This window comes from Sebastes fasciatus, chromosome 15 (genome assembly GCF_043250625.1).
Source record: "Sebastes fasciatus isolate fSebFas1 chromosome 15, fSebFas1.pri, whole genome shotgun sequence".
In the NCBI taxonomy this organism is placed as follows: domain Eukaryota; kingdom Metazoa; phylum Chordata; class Actinopteri; order Perciformes; family Sebastidae; genus Sebastes; species Sebastes fasciatus.
The window spans coordinates 7,260,515-7,284,619 of NC_133809.1; the positions used below are offsets into that span (position 1 = coordinate 7,260,515).

The 24,105-nt window shown below is 37.9% G+C and overlaps 3 protein-coding genes across 11 annotated transcripts in view; 1 reads left to right on the plus strand and 2 right to left on the minus strand.

The window, feature by feature from the left end:
• The first annotated feature begins 297 nt into the window (after positions 1-297).
• On the plus strand, positions 298-4,391 carry dmac2l (distal membrane arm assembly component 2 like). The gene is made up of 5 exons (XM_074661544.1): positions 298-419; positions 541-637; positions 1,989-2,197; positions 3,378-3,549; positions 3,654-4,391. The coding sequence occupies exons 2-5, from the start codon at positions 543-545 to the stop codon at positions 3,766-3,768; spliced, it is 591 nt and encodes a 196-aa protein (XP_074517645.1). The 5' UTR covers positions 298-419; positions 541-542; the 3' UTR covers positions 3,769-4,391.
• Positions 4,090-15,521, minus strand: cdkl1 (cyclin dependent kinase like 1 (CDC2 related kinase)). The gene is made up of 10 exons (XM_074661543.1): positions 15,416-15,521; positions 13,279-13,528; positions 11,452-11,573; positions 8,606-8,678; positions 8,168-8,258; positions 6,936-7,136; positions 6,328-6,410; positions 6,102-6,158; positions 5,214-5,375; positions 4,090-4,909 (listed from the first exon to the last, which is right to left on the minus strand). The coding sequence occupies exons 2-10, from the start codon at positions 13,444-13,446 to the stop codon at positions 4,808-4,810; spliced, it is 1,059 nt and encodes a 352-aa protein (XP_074517644.1). The 5' UTR covers positions 13,447-13,528; positions 15,416-15,521; the 3' UTR covers positions 4,090-4,807.
• A 2,032-nt stretch (positions 15,522-17,553) lies between these two features.
• Positions 17,554-24,105, minus strand: part of map4k5 (mitogen-activated protein kinase kinase kinase kinase 5) — a 39,606-nt gene continuing 33,054 nt past the window's right edge. For all 9 annotated transcript variants that reach the window (XM_074661540.1, XM_074661539.1, XM_074661538.1 and 6 more), the window contains 2 exons: positions 21,637-21,692; positions 17,554-18,569 (listed from right to left, as the gene is read on the minus strand). In XM_074661540.1, coding sequence (XP_074517641.1) covers positions 18,482-18,569; positions 21,637-21,692 — 144 coding nt within the window. In that variant the 3' untranslated portion in view covers positions 17,554-18,481. The remainder of the gene's footprint in view (positions 18,570-21,636; positions 21,693-24,105) is intronic.

The following is a 24,105-nucleotide window of genomic DNA, read 5'->3' on the forward strand; positions in this document are numbered from 1 at the left end:
ATTCTGATTCTGAAACGAAGCAGAATGTAAAATTATGGTATTCTGGAAATTATAAGGTTTAGTATAATTATATTGAATATTTTAAGTGATATATGTGCACACATAGTGATCATAGGTCAAAACAGCTAAAGCTAAATTTGGCTGAATTATAAAAAGGCAGAAGTTTTAAAATGAGAACCGTTTGGGAGCCGAAAGAGCCGGCTCTTCTTGGTGAGCTGAGCCAAATGATCTGGCTCACTAAAACGAGCCTTAATTCCCATCACTAGTAGCTTCCTATGCTGAAAGCCGAGCCGTGGCCACGCCCCCTCTGGAAACGTGACGCTCCAGCCAATCAGAGGGCACGTTTTTCTTTACGTCACAAGGGCAAAGGTTACAGCGATGGAGACGTCTCAAATGTAAACAGTGCTGTTGGAGGGCAGGTGAGATTATTTCATCAGATTCTGCTGTGTCGCAGTTTCAGTGTTTTTTTTAACTGACTCAAGTCTAAGTATAATAGTAATATAATAGTAGTATATGTGTTATTTTCTATGTATATTTCAGATATGAGGCTTTTATCGAGGGCAGTGCAGTGTGCTGTGGGTCAGGGGGAGAGCAGCCGCAGACACTTCTGGGGATGGCTCAATGCAGTCTTCAACAAGTAAGACAACACTGTTAATGGATTAATGATTCAGCTACGTGTGCTAGCTGATGGATACACAGCTATGCATGGACAGACATGTTAATAACAGTGACAAAGCACTCAGCATACACCTCAGTTAACATAAACACACAAACCAGGTCACCTTACATCTTTTCTTTGCATGTTTATATGTAATATCCAGTTTACACTCAGTAGCCAGTATATTAGGCACACCTAGCTTAATCAATCCTGCCTTCATGAAGAATGTAAAGTTCAGTTTTTGCTTTTGCTGTTTTATAAGGTATTGATTCAACTGTATGATAATTTGGAGGCTGTTAAAATGTACTGCATTATATCGAATAGTGTTTATATTTTATTTTTATATTTATATAAATTAGGGTGCTTTTCTAGTTTCTTTTCCAGTTTTGTATAGCCTGAGCCAGAAGAAACCATATTTCATTTCAGCTATGTTTTTATGGTGACAAAATTGAACTTGAACTTAAGAATAAGATTTATTATCTCAATATTGATAATTTGTAATATTTTGGGGATGGTGTACATGTAAATGTTGATATACAGCTAAATAACCATTAGGGCTGAATGATTTTGGAAAAATATCTAATTGTGATTATTTTGACATATTGATATTGCAATTGTGATATTAGAGGGAATGATAACTTTTATATTATTATGCTCATTTTCATTGAAAAACATAAAATGATTATGGTGTATTGGTAGGTATATGCAGAGATCTGTACCAAACAAAGATGTTTTTCTTAAGTCTGTAGAATATGATGTGTAGGTCAGGACTGCACCACGACAATATTTAATTTAAAATGGTAATTTGACACACATTTCACTTTTAACAAATATTGTGCCTCTTGCAATTTGAAAATTGCAGTAGGCCATATTGCGATTACGATAAAAAAAAAAAGGATTTTGATGACCATGATCTCATATTCACAATATTGATATCTTGTCCAGCTCTATGTTGCTGTATGTATTATTGTCAGAGAATTCCAGGTTTTTGTGACCTAAGATGTCAAAAATTTAGGGTTGAAACTAGCAATTAGTTCTGTAATGTCATTTCTGTTTTTTATTAACACTTAAGTCTATAAAATGTCCAAAACAATCCACATATTTAGGTACAAAAACATGCAAAAATCCTCAGATTTTAAAATTACAACCAGCCACTATGGTATTTTACTTGATAAATAACCAAAAAAACAAATAGTTGGTGATTTGCTCAGGTTAAAACAACTGGCCTGGAGGGCAGGTTGCCATTTAAACTTTATTTTTTTGTAATCCTCTTGACCCCTATCTTGTGTGACCCATCACATTTACCTGTCTTGTCATGATCTTCTCTCAGGGTGGACTATGAAAGGATCAAAGCGGTCGGTCCAGACCGAGCTGCAGCAGAGTGGCTGCTGAGATGCGGTGCCAAAGTGAGGTTTCAAGGTTTCGATCGCTTTCAGCACGACTACAACGGACTGCCAACGGGTCCTCTGGGCAGATACAAGATCCAGGCGATAGATGCTACTGAATCCTGCATCATGCAAAACGGATTTGACCACCTGGGTCAGTGTTACAGTGGGCACAATATTAGGTTCTTGTCCATGTGGATTGTCCCACTCTCATTTCCATTTCCCTCCATATGGTCATTGATAGATTTCACAAGACTAAAACCAGAAACACACCAAGAAAATTTAAGTATTTACATTTAATCTAATAATATTAAATTTTATTAGATTAAATATTATTTAACATTATTAGATTAAATGTAATAATATTCAATATTTAAGAGCCTGTTGTCAAAATATATGTAAGAGATTTGAGGAGACTGTTAGCATGTAATATTTAGTAAGATAGCATGTTATTGTTAGAAATTTTCATGGCAACATCTAGCATGTAGGCAGTTAGTAGGTTTATAGTGACTTGTAACATGTCAGTATATCATGCTAATGTTAGCATCTATGCATCTAATTTAAAATACAGCTGGCTGGGGCAGAATATGTCATTTGTTTTTATGGTTAAAATGGAGTATAATTTGACTTTTTTTGATACTAGTGCTGCTACAGTACAGAACATACTGTTTTTTGATGCCTTACTTTAAGATATATAAGGATGTTTATCTACAAAACCCCTGTTTCATTTAACAGAAGAAGCCAAATGTTAAATGTTGTCAAAATGCAAGCAGCTGTACAATAACGTAGCATTAAAAATGGTCTAAAATTGGCAAAATGTTGATTTGAATCAAGAACTATTTAATCAAAGAAGAAGTAAACAACAATATCAACGTGACCAGACATTTGAGACCAGCTTTCGTTACTCTGTGTAACAGAAATATTTTGGTAAGCACCAACAGAGTATTAAGTTTCGATACCCAGGCCTATTAATGGACTAAAGAGCCTGCTCAAATCAAAGATTAATGCTATGCTCAGAAAGTGTAAATTTTACATGAACTATGTTAACATGAGCTTGACCTCGACCGCTGACCTGAAAGTGATTCCCCTCTTTGTAAACAAGAAAGACGAGGTGACGGTGAAAGTGCATCTGTCTCAGACTGATTATCCAAAAGTGACGCAAGTGACCGGGATGTTTTACACCGAGCGGACACACACACTGCACCGTCTCTGACCTCATTGGCTACGGCACTCACGCACTGTGGTGCCAGAGTCCACACAGATTTATTTTGGTGTAAAGTCCTTCTTTTGCCTAATGTAAATTTAATCAGTGAGGAGTGTGTTTGTTTTTCTAGATGGCTTGCAACATGTGGAGGAAATCAAGTTCAAGAAGTGTATCTACATTGAGGACACGTGCCTGGAGAAGCTGAGCTCAATAGAGAACCTGCAGGAGAGTATGCACAGGCTGGAGGTGGTGTCGTGTGGAAATGTGACCGACAAGGGCTTAATCGCCCTGCACCAACTCAGGTGAGTGTTTACCATCTAAAAAGAGGTGAATATGTTTCTTTGTAGAGAAATATGATGTTTAAATGACACTGATTTGTTTCCTAATTTTAATTAATTCCACACAGGAATCTGGAGTATCTGTTTCTCAGTGATCTTCCCGGGATTAAAGACAAACAAACGACAGTTGACAGACTACAGACGGCACTCCCACGTCTGGATATATCACTGGACCTGGACTGAAACCTGTTATAACTGCTTGTTAAATATGGGCACCTTTTTAAAGGTTTTCAAAGTAAAAGACCCGAGGGCTGAAGGGCTTGTATCGTCCAACATGTGTGTGTTACCATGTGAATCATTAAGCCGTGTGGAGAACAGCAGCATTGGAAAATATTCAGGTGGATGTGTCACCTTTCAGCTCCAATTATAGTCAAGCTTTAAAGGAACAGTGTGCAACCTCACCACTAGATGTCGCTGTATCATACACACTGCACCTTTAAAGAGTCCAGCAAAGAGAGAAGTTAAAGCACTTTATATTGTTGACAGCAAGTTTTTCTTGATAGATTGAACTGTTCTATAGTTTATTATATTCTCAACATTCAATGTATTAATGTTTACTCCATATGTGGGTACAAAGAAAAAAACAATTTGTGAAAATTCAAAAGATTCAAGAGTCTTTTAAATCATCTCTCTTTAGATTAATTTGGCATTTGTACAATATCTGAGGACAGACAGATGGCTGAACATCCTTAGCACCAAAATTCCAGAGATAATGAGTACAATGTGTGTATTGTTCCTGCTAAACGCTAGTAAATGTGGGTTAAAGGAATATTCACTCCTGACGTCAATAAATAGTTTCAGAAATGCTCACGAGTCAAAGTCTCCTACATTATAACTTACTGAAGACTACCAAAAAACATGTCACTCTTTTTAAAAGAGTCCATCGTTGTATAAAAAATACATTTGGCAAACCAGGAAAGGCAGTACGTCGTAGTTTTCCCTTCAGTCTACTCAGCGGCTACGAGCAGAGCAGCACATCGCTCCTTGTCTTTTACACGTATATACAAAATCAGCTTGAAACGTCGGCAACATACATAAACCAACACGTGTTGAGGCCACATGTTGGGGAATAGTGCATAGACTGACATCAGTATCAAGCCACACCCGACACGTGATAAACAAAAACTTTAAAAAGTGGTTGAACCCTCTCTTTAAAAACCAAGGTGCTACCAGAATCTGCAGGTTTCAGGAGATGCTGCCGGTTGATGAGGTTTAATTCAGCTCAGATGTTCGGGAGGTGATAGTTGAACTTGCGCAGGTTGTTGTAGTACTTCTTATTGTCCAACGCTGGGAAGATGCTGCTGCCGGTCAGCTGTGGCAAATACTGCATGGAGGAAGAAATAAATAAAGTTTCAGGGATGATTTTTGAGAGAATACAATTATATGATATTTAGTGTTTAGAGAGGGTTCCTTCTGGTTAGAAATATATCTTAATTAAAAGATGTATTGAAGACTTTCCGAAGAGTTTCTGCAATTTGATGCATTTTTAGTACATTATTTAAAAGACAGATGTTGGATAGTTGACTGGAAGATATGCAGTATTTACAGTAAACTGCATTAGGCCTAAATATGGCAGCATATTGGTGTTTTATGTGAAGTCATTACTCTTCGTGCATAAGGCTACTGACCCCGGGAGGGAGGTGTTTGCGAGGTAACCGTGTCCTCTTGTTGCTGGAGCGATCCTGCTCTCTCGAGGTGCTCTCGCTCTTTTCTCGCAGGCTGTCGAAGTACGGATGTTGGAGGAGCTGCTCGCAGGTTGGCCGCTCGGACGGGTCCATCCTCAGACAACCCTAAAACAGCAAAACCATCAACAGGAGACAGTTGAGGTCAGGGCCAGACAGCTTGTTGTCCACATGAGATTTAGTTTCTCTTTGACCAGCAGCTGCCATTAAAATTTTGTGAAAATAAACTAGCTGGTTATGGTCAGAATTATGCAAGTAAGTAAACATGATGGAGTATTTTACTCTGGTTATTTGGGAACCCTTTGCACATAGTTCCTGATTTGTTGTCACACGAACAAATGAAAGTTATTCTTTTTCTGACATGCATATATCTTCAAACAATAAAAGAAATGTAGTAAAACGAGCACATTTCACTGGATTAAAATTGAGTGCATTAAAGGAATACTTCACCCCCAAAATGATCATTTGTATATAAATCTCACCCCGTGTTACCTTGAATTCTTAAGAAAAACTTAGTTTTTCTTGCATGCCTCCACGGTGAACAGAGAAACCAAAAACGGAGAAATGTCTTGATGAACTGAAGTAAATTGGGGCCACGTTTAACAACAGCAAAACTACATCAAAACAAAATGAGACCTGGATTTTACTGCACGAGTTGTGAGAGTTTCTGTTTTTGGATTCTTCGTTCACCGTGGAGGCATGCAAGAAAAAAATTAATTCTTCAATAATTCAAGGTAACACTGGGTGAGTAATTGATATAGAGATGATCATTTTGGGGGTGAAGTATTCCTTTACAGCAGGCTGAAAAACATGAAAACTGATTATGACTGTTACCTTCATGAGACTCCGAGCCTGATGTGAGAGATTTGGATATTTCTGCTCCAAAGCTTCCTACAGAAAGAAGAAATGACAAACATTTAGTGTGTTTTGTGATTTTGAATTATTTTTGCTGGCAAAGCTCACTGAATACCAAATATACACAGAACCACCTGAATACAGTTAATATAGATCAAAATCACTTGTGTGATGTGGGCAGATGCAGCACATTTGTGTGTCTCACCATCTCTTGAGGCTCTGGGATGGAAACTCCACAGAAGAACTGGTTGTTGCTGAAGACCTGCTGGTGTCGAGGGATCAGATCTCCTGCAGAGGACAAGAAACATGATCATAACATGTCTCAAATTACTTCTGTGAATATATTCAAGATCGGTTTTATTATTTGTCCAAAAGTTTATATTCATTTCCAACTTCCACCATAAACTTCGCAAGAATAGTAGAAAGATGTTTTTCTTGCTTTATCATGTTTTATTCTCAAAAATGTGACAACTAATATCCCGAAAATTGGCATATCTAATGTATCTGTCAAAATTTGTCAGGTGATGCAACATTGCATGCGGAGTGCATTGTGTATATACAGTAAATCATTATAAAGCCCTGTTCCCTGTTTGTTTCAGAACATGAATTTGCTTTAATCTGTACCAAAGTGTTGTGTAAGTTGTCTGATAACTTTATATCATCATTTCATCACAATATGATTGTGATGAAAGACAATAAACGTCAATGTTAATCATCCTCAGCCACAAACATCCCTTTTATGTATTATTATTGTTAGTTTGTATCGGCAGGTTTCCCCTCAGCAGAACAGCAGCAGACTGACTGATTGATTACCGAGAGTCTTTCTGATCAGGTACAGCTGGTCCATGTCAGACTTCCCGGGCCACAGAGGGATCCCTGACAGCAGCTCGGAAAACACACAACCGATCGCCCAGACGTCCACCGGAGGGCCGTACTGAGTGTCTCCCACCAGTAGCTCGGGGGCCCGGTACCAACGGGTCGCCACGTAATCAGTGTAGTAGTCACATGGTCCAGCTGGAGGCACCAAACACAGAAACACACGACATAAGGTACTGAATGAGATGTGAAGTAACGACCTGGCCAACTATTTATACAAATCACACAAATCACTCACTCTATCAGTATTTGTTCAGTCATATTTAATTGTCCCTTGATATATTCTAAATCAACGGCTCTCAAACCTTTTTGTCTTAAAGCAAAACAACCGCAAACTTCCTTCTATCATAAATAATAATAATAATAATAATAATCAGAAATACTTTATTTATCCCCGGGGGTAAATTAGGTTATGTTACAGTTGCTTCCATTGTAGAATATAAATATATATAAACATTGAGAAATTAAGAGAAATAAGTATGTAAAAATATGTGATTTATACTACAGTATAACTACAATAAATATGGAAAAATAGAAATAACAAATATGAAAATGTGTATAATACAATATATAACAACAGTGTAAATATGAATAATAATGCTGAAAAATGGTATCTATGATTAAGTGTGTAAAAATGCAAGAATAGTATAAATAAATAAGAATATTAGTTTAAATGTACTGTATAAATAAATGCAGTATTAATTGAATTATTGCTTCTCTGATAAACACAAGATTTAAAGTGGTGGAAAAACTCAGTTTTACAGATCTGTTGATTAAATCAACTAATCGATAAGTCAACAAATCATATAGCGTGTTTGTTGACTGGGAATTTTTTTGGTTGAGGACAGCCCTAATCTGCATACAGTCAACAAAATGTGTGGCATTTCTAATCAAAGAAGAAACTATTTCTGATTTTGTGGCTGGAAAAAGTATACATTTTTCAAAAAAAAAAGAAGTAAAACACTGATTAAGTGCTGCTTCAGTATCAATACATACAAACTTCCTCTCAGTAATACCTTTGCAGCTGCTCACCTGAAACACACAGCATGTAATGACTGAAGCCTTAAAATACTACAAAGCCAGCACTACTGAATGCAACATCTAAGTGTCCACCAGGTGGCACTGTTTATAACTGTAGCTGTTGATAAAGTCTTTAAAAAAAAACTCACTGAGAATCCTGGCAAAGCCAAAGTCACAGAGTTTGATGACTTGATGTTTGGTGATGAGGATATTTTCCGGTTTGACGTCTCGGTGAATGCACTGCAGGAAAAGGAAACAAATTAAATCACTATATTGAAAGCTGAATAACACGTAGTTGTGAGATGCGGAGAATAAAAGGGTTCTGTGTGAGAAACAGTAAAAGACGACAGAGACAGTGGTGTTAAACGGGGGCTCTTGTTGTGCGTAGGTGATACATTAACTGCTGCTCAGCCAAGGGGAAGGAATTCTTGTTAAGAAAAAAGAGCCATAAAGCAGAAGGCTGGGTGGGAGGAGACCGGAGGAATTCAACAACAAGCTGCTCTGACAACTCAAACAGACAGTATACTAGAGACAGGTACGAGTGGGAATAATAAAAAGAAAGATAGAGTACGAGTCGAGTTACTCACATTTTGTTTGTGACAGAAGTTGACAGCTTGAAGTGTCTGCCAGGTTATACTTTTTACAAGGTGCTCTGGAACTCTGAAAGACAAGAAGGAAACCAACATGTCAGGCTGATTAGCCGATTAATCAGTTAACTGATCACTAGGAAATAATCCAAGTCAAATTTGAGCTTAGAGATAGTAGCTTGACAAAAAGATCCATCAAATGGAACTTTTCCAGCTAACAACTGATTATTCTCCTCGACAACTGAGCAGGTGCCATCTGTTGATGAGGGCTATACATGTTTGTCTGAAAGCTCCAGAAAATGTCCAGTCCATTAACACAACTTACTAGAATGAAGGTACTGATATCATATGAAACTAGAAAACCTAATAAATCCATGGTATCAACCATGTCATACTAGCTTGTCGGGAAGGAAGCTAAATAACGCTCCAAACTTACGCTAAATTTTGGCGAAGAAAGACTGTCATGGCCATTTCCAAAGGGGTCCCTTGACCTCTGACCTCCAGATATGTGAATGAAAATGGGTTCTCTGGGTACCCACGAGTCTCCCCTTTACAGACATGCCCACTTTATGATAATCACATGCAGTTTGGGGCAAGTCATAGTCAAGTCAGCACACTGACAGCTGTTGTTGCCTGTTGGGCTGCAGTTTGCCATGTTATGATTTGAGCATATTTTTTATGCTAAATGCAGTACCTGTGAGGGATTCTGGATGATGTCTGTCATTGTTTGTGTTGTTAATTGATTTCCAATAATAAATATATACATACATTTGCATAAAACAAGCATATTTATCCACTCCCATTTTGATAAGAGTATTAAATACTTGAAAAAATCTCCCTTTAAGGTACATTTTGAACAGATAAAAAATGTGTGATTAATTTTCAATTAACCGCGGTTAACTATTTTAAGCCCAAGTTGAGACATTTCACTAAAAGCCACAAATGTGAACCTCATGGTGGCGCTAGAGGAAAAATCAGAGGATCACCAAAGCCAGTAGGATTCATCCTGTGGGGATCATGAATGTGTGCATAAAATTGAATGGCAATATTTGTTGAGATATTTCAGTCTGGACTGACTAACAGACCAATGTTGCCTTCCTCAGAGCTAAAAATGAAACTAACAGCTGTAGAAGTTTGTTTGGGTTCGAGGAATCTGGTTCAAAAATTTAATTAATCTATCTAAAAATGATGAATCTGATAACAGATGGATAGATAACTTTGTTCTTGGATTATTGGAGGGCTTTTTCAGTCTAATTTTGTTGTCATCTCTAGTTTTTCAGCTCATGTTTTCCCGACATGTCTTGTCCCTCAGACGTCTCTGTTGGAGGACAGTGAGCCGTCCTGTTTCCACTGTTCAACACACTGAGGCTTTGTTGGTTCGGGGACCATCATCCATCAGCGTTGCCGTGGAAATGGCTAAATCGAGCCCTGTGACTAGCAATTAATGACAGTCTCCGCCCCTTCTCCTCACTTTGTTTTCCTTTCTTTTGAACCCTCTGTGTCCAGGAGGCTACAGGCCAGGACCAGACGGGGAGACCAGACAGCCAAAACACTCCGTATAAAATGTGGCCCGGCCTACAGAGTCCCGACAGCTCCCAGTAGCCAGCAATGCATTCTGGGAGGGCATCACCGTAAACATTCCACAGCGAGCAGGTCAGCTTCCCCGGGAGACGAGCGTTGTGCCCGTCAGCGGGCGGACAAAGCCCAGTGTACGGTGTGGTGTATATGTAATGTAGAGATAATAGAAAGTACACAGAGCTTTGTTGAATCAAAAGACACCTCACTCAGATTTATGCTCTCATTATCTCAGAGTTTATGTCGGGACAGTAAACTCAGCTGTGTGTCCGTGCTTAAATAGAGAAATATATTCTTTTTATTGCATTACTAATACAAGTTTCTAAAGCTTTTACTGCTTTACACATACTGTAGGGCTGAAAATCAGTATCATGATATTAGTAAGAATATTTGGTGACAATTTCTATAATGCATTATAATATTAAAGCATTAAGTATCATACTAATTTGTGTTGTTCTTGCATGGATTTAATGATATTTTTGACCACTTATAGTGACTTTTAACCAGCTTATAATGCATCATATCTGCCTATACCTCTGGAAATTCATTACTTCACTTAAAGGATCCAATGACCACTTAGAATATTCACATTATACCAGTGATTATAGTGTATACAGATATTACATACGGGGGAATACTCACTATTTACTGAATTTTTACTTCATCATTAAAGTGAACATTAATGCATAAATTATTATAATCCAATATTATAATATATATTATTCTGAAATGAGCCATTCTGCATAATAACTACTTTTACTTTTGGTACTTTAAGTATATTTTAAAGGGGACCTATTATGCTTTTGTGCTTTTTCCCTTTCCTTTACTGTGTAATATATTTTTTTTATGCATGTAAAAGTTCTGCAAAGATACAAAGCCCAAAGTCCAGACCAAAGGGAGTTACTCTCCCCCACAGAAACACTGCTCCTGAACTGCCTGAAACGCCTTGTTTGAAGTCCCCCCTTTCCTTCCGTAACGTGATGATGTCACCAAGTAATACACTTTGCTCAAACAGAGCGTTTCAAGAGGTGCTGCGGCACAGCCGGTATGAGAAAAATAAAGCGTGTAAACATGTTCTAGTAGAAACCCAAAATACAAGCATGAACCCGAAAATAAGCATAATAGGTCCTCTTTAATACTAATACTTTCGTATTTTTACTTAAGTCAAATTTTGAATGCAGGAATTTTACTTGTCACAAACTATTTATACACTGTGGTATTACTACTTTTACTTAAGTAAAAGATCTGAATACTTCTAGAGACACACCCACCCTCTGGGATGGCGGTCCAGCTCGTTGAGGACCGTGTGGTCGCAGTACTCGAACACGAGGTGAAGCTTCCTTTTACGCCGAAACACCTCGATCAGATTCACCAGGTTGGCGTGTTTCAGTTGCTGCAGAGAAACAAAACACAGAAGAAGAAAACATCTCAGCTCGCTGTCAAGAATAACACAGTAACATCCACACAGATACACTTCAGTAATAAACCAGTAAACGTTGCTGGTTTAGAGAACTGCCCCAGCTGTGGTTTGCTCTTATCAAACACACTAAACTGTTAACAGCAGGTAATAAACATGCTGTTGCCCCTGACAACCCGTCTCCATCCTCTCCTATTTATGAGCTCCTGGTGTCCAGCGGGCCACTAACACTCCCGCCCCACGCATGACTAATTAAACCACTGCATCTTTGATAATTATTATGCAACATAAATTAAACAGCTTTAGCAGTTTTAGCCTTTGGTTTAAAAAGAAACAGGATAACCTTGATATTTTAGTTATTTATGGGACTAAGAACTAACTGTTATTGATGTTTTTGTTGTTTATTTCCAAGTTAATAAAGTCTTTGTAACAAACTGGAAGAACAACGCTAACCTGTTACTTAAGCATTCATTTCCTTTTATTAAAATAAAGTTCACATCCTAATTGAAGTACTTCAGTCAGTCCTGACTCTGCAGGGTTTTTCCCTCATTTGATTACAACCCTCTAAACCTTTTGAACGCTGCTCTTTTCTCTGAGCAGCAGCTACAAATATGCTTCCCCTCTTCGCCTCAGAATTAACAGCATGCTGTCCCTCCTGCTGGCCGCTCAGCAGAGACGGAAGACACTAAAAACAGGATTTGCATCTTTAAAAAGGTCAAATAAAACTTCAAAATAAAAGTATTGCATCACAGGTTTTTGTTTGAAGCAAATAAAAATGATAATAGACTGAACTTTGACCACCATGAAGAAGTTTTTTTATACTTTCATCCATTTTATGAATAGAAGAACAATATTTTACATAATTAAAAGGTTAAAGGCTACCTTCTAATATTAATTGTAATAATGAGATATAGTATAATAAAAGCTGATATTTGGACTAGTTTGCATGAATTTGACATAAGGAATAAGGAATTGTATGGAAGCCAGAAAAAGTAAAAAATGAATAAAAAGTTAGTCATTATAAAAATAAAAATAAATACTCTTGATAAATAAAAAATATGAGATAAAAAGTCAAAATTATTTTATTAATTTAATCTCAGACTTTTACTAAATCATAATTTTGATATACTATCTTATAAATTGGCCTTTTTACTATCATTATTTCTTACTATTTCATAATTTTTCTTAGTACGTCAAACGTTTTGACATGTTCTCTATAGGCTAGAAAAAAGTCTAAATGAATTTTGTCTTAATCTTAATTTAATCTCAGACTTTTTATCACGTAATTTTGAATTTCTTTAATTTCTTTTGATTTAAGAAGCCAAATTTTGAAGTACTAAATGATAATTTTTTCATACCATCTTATAATTTGGACTTTTTATGTCACAATTTTGACATTTTCTGCCATAATTTGGATTTAATGAACCAAATTTGAAGTGCTATCTCATAGTTTTTATGTACTAATTTAGAATTTCTACTTACTAAGTCAATTTTTTTACTTTTTATCTCATAATTGTGACATACCATTAGCATTTTATCTTGCCTAAACTTTTCCTGGCAGAAATGGGCGTCCATAGACCGGTAAACCTGAATTGCTGCTCCATCAGTTTAATGTCCTTGAACGTCAAACACACAGATGTGGATGAGTTGTTTGTGAGAGAGAGTATTAATGTGCTGTCACCTTGAGCATCCTGATCTCCCTCAGAGCGATTTTCTTGATGATGGGGTCGTCCTCTGACTCCACAAACTTCTTGATGGCGACGATCTGCCCCGTGTCTTTGTTTCTACACTTGAAGACGACACCGTAGGAGCCCTCTCCGATCTTTGCAATCTTCTCGTACTTCTCCATCCTCAGGCTGCACCAGCAGACATCCGAAGGTAAAAAACAGCTTTTCTAGGAGGGTCAAAGGAGGCAGGAAGGTCTCTGCAGCCTGTAAAGAGACACAGAAAGGGTTCTCAGCAGGGATAAAGAGAAGAGGAGTGACCACTTTGTGATTATATGAATAGTTCACTCTATTAAAGCTAGAATAAATTCATAATAACCATCAGAACTGAGTCATATGAGGGTTAGCTATTTTCTGGAAAAGCCCAACTGTATTCATGTGTGATGATGTTAGTCCCCATAGTAGACATGTCATTGTAGTGAGACCATTTTTTGAAACTTAACCTCACTGTATAAAATGACCTGTGGTGACCTCTAGCATAATCACAGCCTCATGAAACTTTACAGCCATAAACCAGAGACCTAGAGCATTCAGAGGATGGATGGCTTTCCTAGGTAGATTGACAATAAGGGGGTTCACGTTGTCATACAATAGAGGTGGAGACAGAATCTCACTTCTTACTGTGCTGTGAGAAATATAAGGATGTGAGAGTATATAATATATATAAGGATATTTTCTTTGAAAAAATAAATAACATATATCCTGAGTTCATTCATCTCCCAATCCTCAGAAAACACCATACTTATGTGGGGAAGAAAATCAATGTGCAATATTAGCTGCAAAATATGTTGACTATTGCCATACAATAAGAGGTGCTACAAGCTCCGAACATGTTTCTGATTTACTACATCTGTAAAATAATTTATATTTAAATGCATTTGGTATATTGTGATTATTTCTTGTGAAATGTAATTATTCATTAGCTTTGGCAATAATGTAACATGAACATTCATGCCAATAAAGCTTATTTTAATTTAAATTTTTTTTTAAATTTTATTTGACAATAAGGGGGTTTCAAATCATATTATGGCTTTTTCTATGGTGTTCCTCAACGTCTTGGAGTTTTAATGTGGTATTTTGGAGGGATTATTGATAATTTTTATCAATTCTCAAGTGGTAAAAAGTAGTTAAATTTAGCACCAAATCTGTGTAATAAATGGCATCAACCCAAAAATTGCTGCAACAACTTATTATGATACATAATAGAGCATGGGAATATCCATCATATACTTCTATCATAATGTTTTAAACCCATATACACTTTTACATTTTTTTAAAATAATTAATTAATTGATTTATGACTAGAACAACTTGACAAAGTGCTGAGCTCAGGTTTCCAGCTTTCAGATGATGTACACCACTTCTATGTGACATCTACTGTTGACCTGCTATCTCCCCCTAAAGACCCCCTGTACCTCCCTAAGAAACAGAAAAACAGGTCTATTGTGGGTCTCAGAGGGTTAAACATGAAATATATTTTTGTTTATTTAGGTGGCTTTTCATGTTATGGTATCAGACATTTTGACTTCTGCATCATTATTACAAAAAAAAAAAGATACATAATCATCTGAATATACTGAAAAGCACAAAAGCATTTACATGCATCTAATTTAACAAAAGTTATAAAATAAACTTGTGTTTGACCTCTAATATGGGGATCATCATGTGAAGATTGACCTCCAAAAGAGATTTAATTGCTTAGAGGCAACATTACACCTCTCCTAACAGACTACGTAACGAAAACATTTGCAATGCAAAGTATATTAGGTCATTTCCCTGAGGGGGATATAGGGCGAAAACATATAACACTAGAGAGAGTGAAGAGACAGGGGAATAAAATCAAAGTGCTGCACTTATTTGCACATTAAATAATAGCAACAAAAATATGAATAAATATCTCATGGTTGCATGTTTATAACAGACACTGGAGGATTGTTTGTGATGATAAAATAGTTAATATAATCCTGAAGTATGAGCTAAAGTTTCCTAATAAAACCAGCTGATCATAAAAGTAGAAACATTTCTATATTAATATAATAAACATTTCAGTTAAATTACTTCCTGTTCTTTAGAAAATGTAAAAGTGAAACTTACTTTGAGTGTAAATGTTCTCAGATGTTCTTCAGTCAGAAACAGAGTCAGAGAGGAGCTGCAGCTTCTTCCAAACACGACCAGCTGGATGATCTCAGCTCCACTGTGCCTGCAAACACGAGAAGAGCCGAGTTTTAACGAGTCAAGCCGGAAAGAATAAACCCGGACATCCGGTGGGGCCCTTCAAAATAAAAACAGAAACTGAGCACCCATCACTTCCTTCAGTATGTTTTATGGGTAACCCATACACAGCAACTCTTATTGCTCTTTTAAATGTACTATGCTAAGTAAAATGCTAATTTTATATAAAATGTTGTGTTGTTCTGTAGAGGTGGAAGAAGTAGATCTTTTAAACTAAGAAGTAGAAACACCAGTGTATAAATATTCTGTCACAAGTAAAAAAAAAAATATATAAAATTTAAGTAAAAGTAGAGTAGTATAGAAAATACTTTATCGTCTACTTTTTGCATACAAAAGGCAGACATGTGTCTTTGGTTTGCATGTGCAAAATCTGCTATTAAAAAGGGTACATTAAAACACAACATATCACATTCAGGCAGGACAAATTAAAACACACTTAAAATAAAAATACACAATAAAAGCTACATTAAAAGGAGCAGCAGGTACTCAGTGGTGAGGACTGAATCAGGTTAAATAAATCTCAATCTTTTTTCAGCCAAGGACCCCTTCCAAGATAGAGAATATACCAGGGACCCCCTCATGCATGTCCCTTGGAATAATTTGACGTAGCTTATTTTTTACACTTCTATAGTCTTAGTAATGTGAAATAACTGAAATGTATAGATATGAGACATTAGAATCTGCAAATATTTTTAATAATGTCTAAGAGTTATAGATCAGAATATAATCTATGAATTATAATACTGTAGATTTAAAGCCTTTTTTTAAAGATTTTTAACCCTTTTGTAAAAAAAAATATATACAAATGATATGGTAAATTCAAGAAGCTTTAAAATCCCAAATTAGGTAACTGCTTGCTAAGGTGTTACAGTGTTAAAGCACTTATATTGAAATTAAATTTAATAGTACACAATATAACACAGACTGCATATTGAGAGATAAAAACAGAGGAAAAGAGGCAATAAAAATAATTTCAAAATAAAATGTAACTTAGTATAAATAGTATAACCCTGTGATCTATCTTTTTAATCAGCTGACTAGAGCAGCTTTAAACTGCTCACTAGAGCAAACCTGGCAGTATTGCTTCTTGATTTTATTTTGAAGGTGGAATCACCTGACTTCCGGTACTATCTACTGACGCTCACTTTAATCAACTTAACACACATTTCTCCCTTTTCCACCTCAGTTCCCATAGGAACAGCTAGCTGACTCCACCTCCATAAAAAAGGAAAAGCAGACTCCTGTGGGGTGTTTTTATGTAGATTTTCACACCTGACAGACTGAGAGTTAGAGATGATTAATGTTAGATGTTTAATGATAATAAAGAGGCAGGTAAATGGTGTAGAGTGGTCCTTTAACCGCTAGGTTGGCAGTTCGATCCCCGGCTCCTACTGTCCACGAGCGAGACACTGAAACCCCAAGTTGCTCCCCGTAGGCTTTACAGCAGCTCACTGCTCCGAATGATTCAGAGGTCAAATTTAATGAATGTATATGACGAATCTAAAAGTTTGAGTCTAAATGACAGCCTCCTCCAGTCAGTGACTATCAGGGAAAACACCCACAGGTAAACAGTCTACTCTCAGAGGGGGAACTCACTGATGCTCCTGTCCTTAAAAGACCTGAATCTGAAATCACTTTTAGTTGGTAGTAAATGAGTTTGTGCTGCACAGCCGACAACATTTTATCATTCTGGGATTCATTTCTTACATTTAAAAGTCCATTTCATGTTTTCAGTGATGATCAAAACAACCACATCTGTCTGACATCATTCCACAGGAGGAAAATGTGAACCTGTCATGTTGTTGTGTCGCACTGAGACTAATTAGTGCAGGCTGCTGAAGTCAGAGGAATGGCAGACTAAACAGGGAAATAATGGAAACTAATACTCACCCGTATTCCCCCGTTCCTCCCATCAGACTCTCATCACCGGCGAGGAGGAACTCGTGCATCATCGGCTCTGTTGCATCAAAACAATCTCTCAAAAAATAAACCAGAATCCATTCATGTTATCTTGGTTTTTTTAATTACAAAAAACAGCATACATTAAAACATTTTGCGAAGGGAATGCAAAGATGTTAGCAAAAAAACCTAGCATTGTCCCTCATTTTGTCATTTTATTTTAAATAAAAAAATGTACAAAAGTGCTTACATGGTGCAAATAATGAGAAGTAAAAGGTCTATAAAAGAGGAAGGTAAAGAAAAAAAATTTACATTATATCCAACTTCTAAAAATGCAGCAGAGCAGGAGAGATGCGACTATATTACATAGCAGTAAAAGTAACCCAAAGCTTCTGTTCACTAGGTAGTTAATCCTCACCGTCACTGTCCGTTAATACGGTCTGTAAATCAAACATACCCTATCACTTAACATGAGGTTAATAAATATTGCTTAAATAACCCACAATGCTCATGGGTTTCTGTTTAAACTGAGCTATTAGTTTGACTACAGAGCTTGTAAAATCTCCTCTCAAGCCGACTAACGTTTGTGATTATGAGCGACATGTTACAGACAATAACACAATAGATCTCCCACTGTTTGCTAATACAATCACAAATTCTTGTGAATTTTAATGGCACTTTTTGTCAATAATACCTCTAGATAACTTGTTTTGTAACTCAGTCCACAGTACGGAAAAAAGTGAGGAAAAATGCTAAGTAACAATGTTCATTCGAGCTTTTATTGTTTCTCCACTTCCTGCTCGTAACTGGCGGAGCTACGGTGAACGTGTTGCTGGTGTTAAGGCTACTCATGAATCCAGAGTGAAGACGCTCCTCTTTTTACTGACCTGTCGATCCCGTGATCAGTAACAAATGATCCCAATAACTGTTTTAAACCAGACGTTTCCCTCCACACAGAACCTGAGGTGAAAGTCCGGAGGTTTCTCCCAAAAATCTGAGGCATCCGATCCACTTTCCTCTGGGAGAGGCTCAGTAACTGTTCTCATGACCTGCTAATATGTAGAGGTTGCTCAGGGCCGTGGGGTTGTCTGTGGGTCGGCTCTGCAAAACCACCACCCTGCAAAAGAAACACAGACACAACAGTTAGAACGCCACACAGAAATACTAAATGATGGTAGTCGTGGTACCTGGTGGAGCGGAAAACCAGAGCTGTAATAAAAAGTTTAATGTCAATCTGGCAACTGAAATCAGCCTACTGAGAGTTAGATGAGAAGATTGATACCACTCGTGTGTGTGGTGGAAGTACGGCACTAGGGCCAGCGGCTGGTTAGCTTAGCTTAGCATAAAGACTGGAAACAGGGGGAAACTGTTAGCCTTGTTCTGTTCAAACATTACAAAATCCTAGCAGCAATTTAAAACTACAACTTTTTACACTTTGGTGTTTGTACCATAGACTGTATAGAAGAAGTGGACATAGTCACTGTGACGTCACCCATTGGTTTGTGGACTGCCGTTTTCAATCCTCGAGTTTGGCATTTTGCAACCAGAAGTGACACGAGAGGGTGGAGCTAAGCACAACCGAACGCCACCAAAATGTTACAATTAACTTTCATGAACTGAAAACGCACTGTGAAAGGGTTAAAGTCCCAGACGGACAACGCTGTGGTAGCAACCTGTCAATCACAAGGTAGCCACGCCCTAAAGCATCCCCTGCTTTATGGTGTATTTGACTCTAAATGGGACCATAATTAACTAAATGAACATCATGCTGTATTGAAGACTTGAAACTAGCGATTGAGACCATAAACTCATGTTTACAATGTTTACTGAGGTAATAAATCAAGTGAGAAGTAGGCTCATTTTCTCATAGACTTCTATACAATCAGACTTCTTTTTGCAACCAGAGGAGTCGCCCCCTGCTGGCTGTTAGAAAGAATGCAGGTTTAAGGCACTTCAGCATTGGCTTCACTTTGCAGACCCAGAGGTTGTCGCCTGGTTTGATATGATATGGATTAAACAGAAATATAACGAGATATAACATAGTATCATATGGTATCAATCATGTCATGTAACTATCTGCAAAAAAGAAAATAAGCATATTTCCAAATAGTTTTATCCTTTAATACTGACCTCTCTTTGTTTTTCACTCTACCTACCAGGCAGCACATTATGTCAGCATTATTTTTAGGTTAGTTGTGTCAGCCTAACTTTGTATGTAAATGAATGGAAAACAATGGCTGCCTGGAAAGTAGAAAACAGTAGAGTCATGTGACTTGTGCATGTTTTGATCCTTTAAAGATTTGACTGATAGGCAAATAAAACAAATGTCTGCAGGAATGACAGATGTTTAGTAAAATATTATGACGGGAATTGACTTTTATCTATGAAATGTTTAGCTTATATTGAGTAAGAAGTGCTGCTAATTTAACAGCATTAACAACCAGTGACATAACTCAGCTTCATGTTAATGGTATCGATCTACTCAGAAGACAGCGTATTGACAGTTCATGTTAACCGTCAGAGTCAGATCAGGACGTCAGTGGGTGCATCTTCAGATGCCATGTGGCGGTGACAGCTGAGCAGGGAAGCTACAGTCCATACTGTCCGTTCCATCAGATGAAATTACAGAGGCATGGAGAGACACTCAAACCAGGCTGGCAGTGCCCGGGCGGCGGTGAATAAAACATGGGGGGGCTGGGCAGAGAGAGGCCGCACTCCGGTGCCACAGGCAGGGCGGCTTCATCGAGAGCCTCACTGAGCACGCTCACCGTGAGCATTAGCGTGTGTGTAAGAGGTGGGGAGCTAAATCACATCCTGCTGTGTCTGAAACCAACCATCATGACGTCAGTCGAGAGCTAAAACGATTGATCGCCAGCAATCATTTTTAGGTCCTGGTTTCTAAAATGTGAGGATTTATTGTTTTTCTCTGTTTTATACCATGAATTAAGATTCATCAACATTAGTCAAGAAAATAATTGTCAGATTAATCGATAATGAAAATAATTGGTAGTTGCAGCCCTACATCGGCAAAAAATACGAAGGCTGTCAATCGATTCAAATATCGAATTGTGATTAATCGCATGATTGTCCGTAGTTAATCGTGATTAATCGCACCTTTTTTATCTGTTCAAAATGTACCTTAAAGGGAGATTTGTGAAGTATTCACACAAAATTTGATGAGATCTCTTTGGACTTTAGGAAATCATAATCATTTTTCACTATTTTCTTACAATTCATAGACAGCACGATTATTGGATTAATCTAATACATAAATGACAGATTAATCAGTAATGAGTAATCAGTTAGTAACCGCTCAAGTAATTTAACAAGCAAAAATGGCAACACTGTCTGGTTCTGCTTGTAAAATGTGACAATTTGCTGCTTTCCACAATTAAAATTTTTAAGTTTTGCACGACTGGTCTGAAAAAACAAGCAATTTCAAGACATCACATTGGGTTATCACAAACTTATGACGGGCATTTATCACTAGTTTTTGACATTTTATAGATAAATAGCAAACGTATCATATATATAAAGGATGTATTGAGATAGCTAAAAACTGTTATTTAAAACAACAGGTTTATGACTGTTAGTGAGGTGTCTAACATTTAGCTCGGCCTTCATATCTCAGCCATCAGAGCTACTGAAGCAGCAACCATGAAACAGAGAGAGAGAGAGAGAGAGAGCGAGGGGGCATTCAAGGATAATGTCAGGGGTGCATTCAGGGGCAGCAGGGTTTAGTGCGTCATAAGAAAGTAAAATCTAAGAACAAGAACAGATGAGAATTGATTTAAGATGAAAATAGAGTGAGGAGAGGCAGGTAGAGACCAGCAGAGAGAGAGAGATGTACCAGAAGCAGCAGGAGATGAGAGCTGTGGGCTCACAGCACAGGAGGAGAGCAGGTTGTTTGGTGGTTTCCAGGTAATAAGACCTGAGGGAGGACAGCCATAACACGAGGGGCCTGGTATTATGGAGGTCATGGGGCTGATAAATTATACCAACAGTCAGGGGTATGGATGAAAAGGCAGATAAACAGGGGAAGTGAGGAGGTTTGTAATCCTGTTTGTTTATGAGGTGGTGTGTTTTAGAAGGACCTTTGAGATTTCTGTGGTTCGTGCTCCTCCACTCGCTGCGTTTGATCGCTCATCTGCACTGACTCAAGATGGAAATATCTCTGTACCAACCTGTCAGATCCGAGGAGGCGGAAGACTCTGCTTGGATCACAAATCTCCTGGGTCACCTGGGAATGAAAAAACACAACTGACATGAACTGACAACTAGCTTTCTGTGTATGCGACTGGTGGTGCTAAGGGGGCACTGAAATGCATGAATCAACAAGCATCGTTATACTGAAGCCCGTTAGGACGGTTTCACCAGACAGACCTACACAAGGGTATACATAGAAATCTTTGGCATGGGCAAACACTGTTTTTATTCATCTTATACGTCGTGTTGACTCACACAGTACTTTGTAATTGGCTTTTCTGCATCGATAAAAATAATGACTTCTATGCTGTACGCCCGGATTAATCAACCACCGGGTGCTCACATTGAGTATAAACATGTCCATTAGGGTTGGACGATTGGACAAATGTATCAGCGATAAGCTGAGTACATCGACGGTTGTTTTTTGTGTGATTTTTGTAATTTTATTTAGCTAATTTAATGGTCTACCTCCGAAGAACGAGTGAGAGTAGGCAGCTGGTACAGCGCTAAAAGGAAGTGTGGAGATAGAGAGAGATAGCGCGGAAAAACAGCGTATAGAGCCGGCATATTTTTGCATCTAACTCGTCTAATTAAGGGTTTATTTTGACCAACTTGTTGGAAGAGTGGAAAGACTAACCAAGACGTTTTGGTGAGTTTCATTTTGTTTCTGTCGAGTTTGAATGGAGTGTGTTTTACGGTGAGTTAACAAGGCAATTAAGCGAGTCTCAGTTCGGTGAAAGAGAGAAACTTGAATTCAGAAGGTGTGTGGCTGTATTTTTCGGTTCAATAAAGAAAAAAGGTGTAAGAATATTTCTTTTCGTTGACATTTTGTGAGTTTATTTTGTTTATTTATTAGAATAGAAATGCTAAGAGAGCTTGTGGAATGTAGCAAAATCACCGCTCCAACACATCTCCCAGCTGACAATAATAGGAAACGTTAGCTAGAGAGCTGGCTAACGCTAGCCCGCCTGGATATTATTAAATATCATTAACAGTTTGATAGTTGGTTAGTTATTGACAACAAAGCTGCTCCATTACAATCAAATACATGTAGAATGCTACCGGCTTGGCACCAATGTGAGTTCAGTGATGCAATGACCATTCCTTTTTCTATATAGCCTATTCCTTGCACTGCAACAGGAAATAAACTGGGACATATTTGAAATATTTATGTTTACAACTGTGAAATGGTCTATAAAAATCACACATATATAATTTAGGTGATGATTTTAACTTAATAAAATAATAATAATAATAATAATTAATTAATAATAAAAAAGGATCATAATTAGGACAACTGTACGGCTGTGTTTACAAACATCACTTCTATAAACCTTTAACAGCATCATAAATCATCACTAATATTATTTAGTTGTTATTTAGTGTCAGTGTGTATTAAAAGACCTGTCAGTCAATTTCAGAGCCAGAAAGATCCCGTCCTGTGTTTTGAGTTTTGGTGGTAGGGCGACTGTTTACATTTGGATCACTTATTGTGCCTTTAACAACAAACTGTCTATATGTCTTGTAACAGACTGTAGGTAACTGAGTGCTGTCTCTAGGGACTCTGTGTTACTGTGTACAATCCTGGAGCTAACCTGTTGGAGTCACAAGATGTAGCCTGACACGTTGCTGTGTAAAAGGACAAGGGCCCCTTCAAAACACACTCTCACGTGTTGACATGTCATGAAAACTTGTCGACAGATGCGAGATCGTCGGCGTGCGACACCTGCTAGGTGTAAGACCGTGGCCTTGGGAGAGATCTGATCTCTTTAAGTCTAAGCGAGAACAAGGTCTCAGGTGTTCAGAGAAGCACCCACCAAGGCGAGCACGGATCAATAGGCCTGCCCCCCTTGAATGCCTTCGCTTTTGAGAGGAATCATAACGAGACAAAGGCTGAATTATTTAGTGCTGCTCCCTGTCGTGTGACGGGTTTCGTTTATGATTGAGCATGAATTTTGCATGGCCGCTGACATTTCAAAAATCCTTGCTGTGGGAGAACTGTCAAGCTGGGCTGGGCGCAGACTCGGCTAACAGACCTTGTGTTTCATCCGAGCGCCACAGGACCACGTCTGACACGGCGAGCTTTCTAAAGGGTGGCCCCTATCGCCGTATCACTTTTCATAAAAACAGAATGCTTCACCTCCCTGCGATCTCTTGAACTTTTATTCTGCTGCTGAGCGCGACTCGTGATCAGGTTAACATGGAATCCCTCCGTGAAAGGAGGACAAATTCATTACCTCGGCCGGACACAAAGACACTTTGTCTGGCTCCACCTGAGGTCTAATCTCCTGGGATCACCTACAGCATGTCACAGCTCATATAAGCGGCCGGCACTCAGGGTCTTTGTTGACCAGAGCCATAGGTGTTTGTTCACGTGCTGAGCAAACAAGACTGTATTCAGGGACTTGACTAACAGTTTCTCCTCTGTATTAACTGGGAACCCATCA